Raw genomic sequence first — 11,076 nt, forward strand, 5'->3', positions numbered from 1 at the left:
GATGTGTGCGTATATTCTAGTGGAACTGATAGATAATCTGGTTCTTTATAGAGTTTGGTGGACCCTTATATTCTATCAAACTCTTCATGAAAGTAGTTTCAATCATCTCTTTACTTTGCACCATATTTCAAAAAAGTTGTAAGTGCTCCTTTTCACAAGGCTATAAAGATACTCACTTTTTATCAAGAAAGTTAAGTCAGAACTTAAAAATACTTAAAGTTGGTAAAGTTAGAAGAAACCCACTACAGTAAATAATTAAAGTGGTAAATTAGAAATACTCATTATTTCAAAATATATTGTACTAAGTCATGCAACTTGTTGTTAACACTAAGTGTCTCAGTATTGATTTATATATACTGGAAATTTGGTAAACTAATAAAATATGATTATGTTGGATTTTGTATATAGGGGTTTTTAAAATATCTTTCTTCCATAACTCTATGTGCTCCTTTCACGTTTTCTTCTTGAACCATGAAGAAATAAAACGTTATTGGACTGCACTGAGAAGCAGTGTAATTACATCACACCAATTGATTTCAATTTCAAATAAGCTCAGAATATTAATTGACTAGTATTGGGAATGACTAAAGCTTGTGAAAAACTTCCCCTGTGCACAATTGTTTCAATCTGTCCCCTGAAAGTTAAATAGGAAATACTGTTGAAGATAGTACACAAAATTTGGAGAAGCCTCTACTACCAACTGGAGTCACAATTCGGTCCAAAATGGTAACTGTCTTTGCATCAAAGTATCCCATGTCCGTGGCTTCCGATGAAATGGCTTTATTACCTCTACCATTACACCAGCAGTCGATAATAAAGGCGCCTCGCCCACTAGAATATGAACATTCACGTTGTAGAGGGTCTGTTTTTGCTGCTCTACATTTCTCCCTCTTATGCAAAAGAAACTGATTAGACCAATCAAATACTTCACTTTCCTGAAGAGAATGAACAGTTGTCTTTATCCACCATTTTGTATCTTCCACTACACCCTGTAATGAAGAGTATAATAATATATGAGGAATTAAGATATAAGTCTGGTTTATTGAACAAAGCAAACAAAACTTTTGAATCATTTGATGCATAGGGACTAACTCAGTAGAGGTAAGGTAAGCGATTAAAAACAATGCAAATCAAAGGACCTAGGAGATTAACAACTTGGAAGAAGCTTACATGGAAATCTTGGTCCAATAAGAGTAGAGAATCCTTCAACCAAATGGATGAATATCCCTCAAACTGTTTAATCCATTCAAGTCCCAGGTCTTTCCTAAGGGAGACTGCTAGAATAGCATCCCTGGTAAGTAGTATAGCATTTTCATGAGAATAGGAGTTGAAAAATAAAATAAAAATCGACGAAATTGTTCTTAAGCATTCTTCAACACAACATGAGAGCAAGGTGCAGCTAATAGTGCACACAAAATTTGTCTTTTTACCACAGTAACCTCCTAGCTGCATCCATTCAAACTATCTACATTTAGCGCCATCAGTGAGAATTATTTGAGCTGCAACTCATGAACAGATTTCAACGGCACCGATAATCCACAACCTTTATTATCTTCACCATAGCACCTGAATAGATAGACAAATACTGAGATTCTTTTGTACAGGTTGGGAGAAAGGAGGGTCAGATATTAATACAACAAAAGAAATCGGGATACTTACCTAGGAAATAAAAAATGTAACCACAGCCATCCAAAGACGGAGAACAGACACGTTTAGTTTCTCATTGAGCACCCTATAAGCTTTGAGTTTTTTGATCATTTGTATGTAGACTTCAGAGATAGCTCAGTGACCAACCAAGGCCTGAATGGGAATATTCTCTTTTTGGACTTCCAGTAAACTTGATTGAAATTCTAAACTTTAGAGCAACCTTTTGCAATGCATTTGAGTCATTATTGAGCACTAGTTGAAGAGAGTAAGAACTTAGAGCTGAAAGAGTTCAGTAATGAGTCTACAGCTGAAGATCATATCCTTCAACAAAATTCAGGCCAGAGTGCACTTCAACAACCACGGATTCCAATTTTGCTCAGGAAAGGCTGCCACATCGGCTCGTATACAAAACAAACGTGGTGGTTCCTCTGTGGAAAGGAATGCCAAAAAGAACTTAACAATGGACAATCATCGATCTCCAGATTCCGTAATTTGGGCATGTCATCTAAGAAGTCCAGATGCTGTAGCCGTTTGCACTTCACTAGTCCAATTTTATCATGTTTACTAATAAAAACTCGAAAAAGCTCACTGATACAAGAAACTTAAAATCAAAATACACTTAAATCAATGGTTTGAAAATAATCAAGTTGATTATCAAAGTAACCTAAATCCACTTCCTTTTCCTTTTCACATACCCAAAAAAGCACCATAGTTAACACAACTGCAAATCATCACCTTTGACGTTTCGTCATAGGAATCAAAGATCAGCTCATCGAATCAATCTAAGAGTGAAATGGCATTCTGAAGTGTGAGTAAATAAGTGCTAAAAGTTTAAACTGTTTGGTGGAGACAAAAATTTCTGTTTATAAGAAGAGGCAGGTGTAGCATGTACACTGTGCAGGAAAGGCCTCTGATATCAAATCCTAGTCCAGGATTTTCCACATACAAAGAAATAATGTCTCTAATCCAGCTTCAGCCAAGTGCAAATGGGGGGGGGGGGGGGAAACAGCCCGGTGCTCACGATCACGCAGGATCCGAAGAAGGGCCGCACCCTATAAGAAATGCAATTTCCCTTCCCAATCATGACACTAAATCACATCTAAGAGAAGTCTTTACCAGTCTACCATTTTGACAAAGTCCATGCTGTTGTTTCAACCATGAATCTGAAACACAGGAAATGATAAAAAGTTAGTTTTGGCAAACATTTCATTCTAGGAGAATGGAGAAGCAGATCATTACAAGTGGCAACCGAAAAAAAGACGCTATAGGAGAAGCAAGACCTGTTAAGATGAACAGATACTGCTAAGGGCGTTTTAAGAGCCAATAAAGCACTCTTTGCTGTAAGATTCATGATGTAGCAGTCTTTCTTTTTTAATTGTTAATTCATGGAATAGCTGTCTTTTGTAACTTTCTTTGTTGAAATCCTTCGATCATGAAGGTTTTAACGAAAGGAGAAATTATAGTAACAACAAGCATTTGCCATACATATATAGTTCTACTGTCTAAAGCATGAAAAAAAATCCAACATAAAGATTATTCTTTTATGAGTATATTAAGAAACTTTATATGGATTTCTACAACATATGAGACTTGGGATTGTTCCTTGAGAAAGGTAAAAGAGATAGGTAAGGAGGATGATTTTAAAGCAGCATTTAGGGTAAAAAAGAAGAACTATTTCAGAGAAAAAAGTATTGATCTAAAGCCACCATTTGCAATCTTTTATGAACAAAAACTTACCTTGAATTTGAGCTTTGTGCCATCATAGTCTCCAAAGGCACCACTGTGCATAATCTTCCAATCTGTGCCCTGAAAATTAAATAGGAAAAAGGAAATACTGTTGAAGACAGTCGGCAAAATATGGAGAAGTCTCTACTATCAATGGAAATCACAAGTCGGTCCAAAATGAAAGTTGTCTTGCATCCAAGAATTCCATGTCACCGTTTTCAAGTGACAAGAGGGTCATTTTTTCCCTATCTACATTTCTCCTTCTCTTATGCAGAAGAAACTGACTATACCAGTCATGACATCTAAATATAGCACCATCAGTGACAATTTATTTGAGCTGCAACTCATGAATAGCTCATAAACAGATTTCAATGGCACCAACCAACCATACCCTTTATTATCTTCCCCATACCACTTGAATAGATAGACTAAATACTGAGATTCTTCTTTTGTACAGGTTGAGAGAGAGGAGGGTCAGACTAAATGATAAACTGAAGAAGTAAATAATTTATCTGGTCCAAATGCCAATACTCATTTATAAGCTTTAAAATGCTACACGGATTATCTGTGCATAAAATAACTTCAAAAACAAGCTAATTTCCTATTACAAGGAATAAAAGCAGTTGCCTAAAAAAAAAGAGAAAAGATAGAAAAGAAAACCAATGACCCAAAAACAAAAAGAGGTTTTTATTTTGCGACAAGCAGTTGAAGTATCACATGAGGACATATTCATCATTTGATGCATTCTTTAGCAGAAATACTTAAAATAGGAGGGAGACAAGTATGCATATATGGAGCTCTTTGAACCATAAAGAGACGAGATTGTTCCTTTCATTTGAGAGATTCTACAAGGCAAAGATTCTGTCCTCAACAAAATTCAGACCAGAGCGCACCACAAATTAGACAACTCACCACAGATTCCATGCTCAGGAGAGACTGCTGCAGCAACCTTTTAGCATGATATTTGATCTAGTCAACTATGAGAAAGAACATAAATTTTCATAATTAAACCGCAACTTTAAAGAAATATAGATATTCTTTGTTTGATGAAGAATTTGAAGAACGACAATTGGTCCGAACTGGTCCAACAGTTTAAAGAAGAAGAATGCTGAAGGGAAAGCACAGATCCAATTCACTGATAATTTTGCATTTTGCTTGATGTCAACTAATTACAAGAAAAATGCTTGATTTCTTTTTGGAAAAAAATTTGACAAGGAAGAAAAAGGATTGATTTTTTTTATTTTTTTTATACGGAAGAAAAAGGATTGAAGTAAGGTAACACTGGTCTGGAAATGTAGATATTCCTGATTTGATGAAAGAGTTAGAAGAACAACAATTGGTTTCAAGTGAGAGGGCAAAATGCTGAAAGGAAAGCACAAATGCAATTCACTAATAACTTTTGCATTTTTTTTGATGTCAAATATTTGTAAGAAAAAGGATTAAATTCTGGAATGCTTTGGGGAATGAATAGTTTTAAAAAGAATAAAGGAGCAAAGGAGAATGGTGAGAGAAACAATTGACAAAGAAGAAGAAAAATTGACTCAGAAACTGAAAGAAAAACAGAAACTTACGTAAGTTCTGACTGGCCCTCTTCCTACTAAAGATAATTTTTGGAATATGGGAAATATTGGACCATTGGGAGTTTGGGCCACTCCGATTGGTGCAACTTTCTTCTAACTGTGGGCAGCCTTCAATTCTCAGGCGCCATAATTTGGTGAGGCGTCGCATGTCATCTCCGGATGGCAGATGCTGTAGTTTTTTGCAGTTTGATAAATATAACTCTTCCAAAGAAACAAGGTTGACGAGCCGACCCGACAGAGCTTCTAACAATGGACAATTACTGATCTTCAGTTTCCGTAATTTGGGCATGACACCTGAGAAGTCCACATGTTGTAGCCGTTCGCAGCTCCGTAGTGTTAACATTTCAAGAGAAGTAAGGTTGTCAAGACTACGAGGAAGGGACTGGATTCCGAAATTACTTATTACCATCTCTGTTAGGGCAGAGAGTTGCATAAGCTGATAGGGCAGAGAATCCCACTTCACACGTCCGTACACCGTCAATGTACGAAGGGACGATAGCTGCTGAATGCCATTAAACATCAATTGGAATGCCTCGAAATCCACCAACTCTGACAAAGGACCAATAAACAATGCCCTTAACCCAGTGAGATGATGAAGATCCCCTGCGGGTACACTATTCAATTTGGAACACTGTAATATATTTAAATATGAAAGTAAAGGCATTTCCCACAAATGTAAAGGCAAGGAAACTAAGTTGCCACAGTAGTTGACCCGCAAAAATTCCAGAGACCGACAATGCTCTAGCATTCCACTTGGTAAACTGGTCAATCTATCACAACCCTCAAACTGAAGATTTCGGAGGGAAGTCAAATGATTCTCTCCACTGGGAACAGGAACGGAACTGAAATTGGTGCACCCTTCAATCTCTAAGCTCTTAAGAGAATGGAGATTGTACAAACTTTGTGGCAATTCACGAAACACATAGCAATTTAAGACCGATAGATGCTGAAGAGAAAAACTGTTGTTGTGTAACATCTCATCTGGAAGACAAGTGAGCTCTTTCACATTACGGACAGTAAGCTTTACGAGAGATGTCAAGTTGCTGCACAAGCTAAACAATGGCATTTCACTGTGAACTCCTTCAATGCTTAATTCACGTAGGACTTCAAATTGATTTGGAGTACTTTTTAACCGTTGACAGTTGCTAATGCTCAACTTCTCAAGCGCAGGAAACATTCTTACTCCAACTCTTGTTGGCATCAATTCTACTCCCTTCCACTCAGTGAGGCTAGGCATATCCTCCAATACTAGCTCTTTAAGTGATGGGAACACTTGGATATTGGCGTTATTGCTGCTTGATCCATTATTGTTAAGCTCAACACCATAAAATGTAGGCCCAATGCATTCCAGCTGATCGAACTCTGCCAGCTCGAGATGCCGAAGGAGTTTCAGTTGGCCAAGTGATGGAATTTCTATGCACTTTCTGCAACCAATTAATTTCAACTTGACCAAATTTGGTAGAAATTCTTCATTGAACAATGAAGGAAATCTACTCCCCAAATAACTCCTCACTTCAAAGGATTTCAAGTTAGGATGCGGTCGAAGACCATCCAAAACATACTCATCACTGATTTCACATCCACGATGGGACCATAAATATGCCAGCTTGTAGATATTTGGTTTCTCTAGTAGGTATGCTCTTTCAGCTTCTTCTCTATTACGGACCAAATGTAGACCCTTGATCGTCAATTTACCTCTAAGGTTTTTCAAATGACCTAATTCTTCTATTCGGCGACCTTTCTCTACACCCACATTGAAATGCTGTAGCGTTTGAAGACAAGTCAATTTCCCTATGTTAAGTATCTGAGAGCGATTAGAGTTGTAATATATATGTCGCAAACTTATCATGTGTTCCATCTCATATGGAAATCCCTTGAGGCCATAGCAGTCATTGACTCTAAGTGTTTGCAAATTGTAGAGCTTGCAAATGGAGTTGGGCAAGGCTTTGATCTTAGTGTCGGAGAGATCGAGATATCTCAAGTATATTAAATTGCCTATTGAGGCTGACAACTCCTTGATGCCTGACTTGGACAAATTTAAAACTCTCAAGAACTGAAATCTCAATAGCATATCTTCAGACATATCACTGCTTTTCCAGAACAACGTGCATAAACGTCCAGGCTCATTAATCTTCTCTATTTGATCTCTTGGTGAGTTCCATCCAAAGTATCGAACTTGAGAAAGATTATCTCCACCATCCGTCTTCGCATCAAATAGTTTAGATTTTAAAATATCTTTAGCCAAATCATGCACAAGATCATGCATCTTACAATGTGTTATATTGTTGTGCTCATCTAGCTTAACATCTTGCAGCAAGGAATTTTGCAACAAAAGTTCAAAAAACTTGTTACCAGCATCTTCCATCACAGTGGTCTTTTGACATGGACGAAGAAAACCTTCTGCCATCCAGAGTTGGATTAGTTGGTCCTTTTCAAACTCAAATTTTTTTGGAAACATTGCAAAGTAAGCAAAACATTTTTTCAAATGTGGAAATGGTAGATAATCATAGCTGAGTTTTAGGATTTTCTTTATCCTATTTTCCCCAGTATCATCTTCACCTGCAACAAGGGGGTTGCCATCAAGAATTGTCTGCCATTCATGTTTCTCCTTATTGCGTAATAGGCCTCCCAACACACTTGCTGCCAATGGTAGACCTTTACACATTTCAACAATCCTGTTGCCCAACAAATGCTCTGTAACCTTCCCATCAACAAATGCTCTTTGTTTGAAAATGGACCAACAATGATTATCTGCTAATATTTCCAACATATAAGGATCTGTTGCGCCTACTGAGGATGCCACCTCATCCCTACGAGTAGTCACGAGAATGCAGTTTCCTCTGGATGTATTTATTCCTCTCAGAGTGTCCCCAAAATCATGCCACATTGTAGGGTCGACACGCCACAAATCATCCAGGACAAGCAAATACTTCTTCCCTCTCAATTCATCTTGTAGCTTCTTGACTATTATATCCCTGCTTCGGACCTCAAGTGTCCTTTCTGTCAATGATTCGAGCATCAATTCAAGAAAGCTCTTAGTTTCTAACATTTCAGGTAGACACAACCAAACTCTCTTTTCAAACTGTTGCTTGATCTGTTCATCATTAAAAATTATCTTAGCGACAGTTGTTTTGCCTGAACCTCCCATACCGACTATGGGAATGGTGCACAGAACAACATCCTCTCTCATGTTCAACATCTTCTCCTTTATTTCAGCAACATCCTTGTCTCTACCAACAACATCAGAAGCAACTACCACAGAATCTGTTTCTCGAATTGGTAGTATTTGCCGAGAAGGACCTGTTGGGGGTTGGAGACCGTGGTCTTTGGCTAACTTATTGATAGCACTCAACTCTTCATTGATGTTGTTGATTTTTCGAGACATTTTGCATTGTAAAACTGTATTAGAAACGAAGTTACAGACCTTTTTCATCGGTTTGTTCCGGATCTTCATCACTTCTGCTTTGAGAGATTCATATCTGAATTCGTCAAACACATTTTCAGCATCTTCAGCAACTCTCTCAAGCCTCTTGAGCCATTCTTCCACAGTCTGATCCTCAACTTGTCGTTTTTCAGCATCATGAATGAAAGCTTGTATCATCGTTACAGTTTTTTTCAGCATTTTGAGATCATTCTTGCAGTTCCTTAAACTTTTGACTTCCTCAATAGTGAGAGAAAGCAGCTTCTCAAGAAAAACTTGAACAGTAGCACCAATTACAGGATCCGCCATTGTTGCTTTGCTCTTTCACAAAATTTTCTTCCTCTATACCAAAGCCTTCACAAAGTTATTCTGAAATCTGCTTTGCTAGTTGCTTGTAAACCACTCAAATAAAGATACTCCAATATAATTCATAGGCAATAATTCAAACAGTTTTTGTAGCAATGATTAACACTTTATTTATTTTAAATAAATATCATTTAAATATGGTTACCTCCTAGTCCTAAGCCATTAAATATTCTAATCAATATCCTAATCAGTTACAATTTTTTATTTCTCTCTCTACTTTGATACATTCCATTTTCTTCCCTCGTCCCATTAAAATTTCCGATATCCTCCTCCTTCCACCGAATTTGTGCAAAGTCCACATAAGAGATGCTGGTTTCGAATTGTAAATCTAGGTTTTTGTTTAAAGATTCAGTACGTCAATTTCCAGTTATTTCAAGAAAGAAAAAAGAGGAAAGAGTTGGTTAAAGCGCCAAAATTTTGAAAGAAGAAAGCTTTTATATATTTGCTCCCTCTGAGCATCTTCCTCTGAATTTCCCCATGGATTGCTGGGGTTCTTCTTGTTCACTGCATCGGCTATGCATAACTGTAGATAAAAAAAATCTGCATCCGAAATTTCAATTCAACCCCAGAGAAAAAAATCTAATAATTTAAAGGAATTTTTATTGCCAAACAACTCAGAGTGAAATTTCCACGAAGGCGGCGCGTTTTTACTACCGGCTTCCGGCGGATTCGTCGGAAATTAGGGTTTGTTCTTGAACAAAGACGATGGAGTTTGGGGCTGAGTAACTTGATTTTCTGTTAATATACTTCAATGTATTTTCATGTATTTCAATGTATTCATTGTCTTTTTTTCCATTGTAATTCAATATATCTCGTTGTATTTCATGTATTTTATTGTATTCACTGTCTTTTTTTCTCATTGTATTTCAATGCATCCCGCTGTATTCTATGTATTTAATTGTATTGACTGTCTCGATATATGCCATGAATATACTTATAAGTTTTTTTAATTAATATAATTTATGTATTCAGATGTATTATATAATTTCTCTGAAGATTGCTATATTTTTTGGGGTATTTTTCAGTTGAGAATCTTTTTTATAACTGAAAATACAAATTTTGTGTGTTATAATTGAGTTTGTTGAGTTATATTAGGAGTCTATTATGCTAATTGATTCATTTTCCGTTTTAAAAACAGTGTAATCCCCTATTTCACGCCGTGAATACAGTCGAATACAATAATTTGTCCAGCTGTAATCCCATGTTTTACTCCATGAATACAGTCAAATACACTCGAATACAACAACTGATTAGTTGGACTTCCCTGATTCACGCTTATTTTTGCTACTATATTCATGAATACAATAGCTTAAATATATCAAATACATCGTATACCACATAAAAGGTATCTATAATCCGTAATATAGCAAATGGTATCTATAAATGGCTAATTACTATTAAAAGATAGTGCTTTATGAAAATTTAAACCTAGCCCAAAATTTACCTGGCTAAGATAGGCTGGGTCAAGATTAACCAAATTATCGGTCATAGCTTAACCCGTCTAACTTAACCCAACTTTCTATTCTTTATTTTTGAAGATATCTGTCGTAAACATTCTCAATCAATTTTTTTTTAAATAAGTCTTCAAAGTGTAAGATGTATATATATTACGTAATATGTACATATGCTGTGTACTTTTTTGTACCAGTGGAGTACCATGAAATAAATTTTATAATAACTCTAGTTTTCTTTATGTCATTTTATGTCCAAAATTTTGCTTCAATTTTTTGAATATATAAATTTTATTTTTAATGACTATTAGTAAAAGGAAAGAAAAACAAATGTTTACTGCTACTACTTAATAGTTGTTTGAAAAATCATACTCGACTATATTAAAATTATATTTTCACATTTACTTGTCTATTATACTAAATTAAGATAAAGACAATTTTTTTCTTCTGTTGTACCCTTATCATTTACTACTCATCCCCAAATTATTTTTTAGACTTTTGGAAATGCTATCATTATTATGAGTAAAATTATAAATTACATACTTCATTTAATTTTTCTTAAAGAGAGTACAAAATCAAAAGTGGACAGCTAAAAGTGAATGGAGGGAGTAAAACTTTACTCATCTGGTCCATAATAAAATATTTATAACCAAAACCACCTACTCAAAAAATTAAAAAAAAAAAAAAGTAAAAAAAAAGACAAAAGGAAAAGGATGAAATGCAAATCGAGAAAAAGAAAAAGAAAGATGAATTGGAAAACAAAGCTGACCAAAACTATAAAAGTTATACACAGGTCGTTTAGACCTTTTACTCAAAGTTTTCATCTTTTACGCTTTATTTCATATTACTGTTGTCTTTTAGAATTTTTTTTTGTTTCTCATTCGGT

General features: G+C 35.7%; 1 protein-coding gene across 4 annotated transcripts; it reads right to left on the reverse strand.

The window, feature by feature from the left end:
• Positions 1-485: 485 nt before the first annotated feature.
• On the reverse strand, positions 486-9,449 carry LOC104237622 (putative disease resistance protein RGA1). 4 transcript variants are annotated; one of them, XM_070165347.1, is made up of 8 exons: positions 4,944-9,449; positions 4,285-4,349; positions 3,385-3,453; positions 2,764-2,810; positions 1,660-2,235; positions 1,431-1,566; positions 1,171-1,291; positions 486-989 (listed from the first exon to the last, which is right to left on the reverse strand). In XM_070165347.1, exons 1-2 carry the CDS (start codon positions 8,680-8,682, stop codon positions 4,342-4,344), a joined length of 3,747 nt encoding a protein of 1,248 aa, XP_070021448.1. In that variant the 5' UTR covers positions 8,683-9,449; the 3' UTR covers positions 486-989; positions 1,171-1,291; positions 1,431-1,566; positions 1,660-2,235; positions 2,764-2,810; positions 3,385-3,453; positions 4,285-4,341. The 4 variants fall into 4 exon arrangements, with proteins under 4 accessions (XP_070021448.1, XP_070021446.1, XP_070021445.1 ...); XM_070165345.1 differs by having other exon boundaries at positions 1,660-2,075; positions 4,285-9,449; XM_070165344.1 differs by having other exon boundaries at positions 4,285-9,449.
• Positions 9,450-11,076: the final 1,627 nt, after the last annotated feature.

Source organism: Nicotiana sylvestris, chromosome 12 (genome assembly GCF_000393655.2).
Source record: "Nicotiana sylvestris chromosome 12, ASM39365v2, whole genome shotgun sequence".
NCBI classification, from domain to species: Eukaryota; Viridiplantae; Streptophyta; class Magnoliopsida; order Solanales; family Solanaceae; genus Nicotiana; species Nicotiana sylvestris.

Coding starts and splice junctions, on each gene's coding strand:
- LOC104237622 (XM_070165345.1), bottom strand. CDS start 8,682: ATGGCGGATCCTGTAATTGGTGCTACTGTTCAAGTTTTTCTTGAGAAG.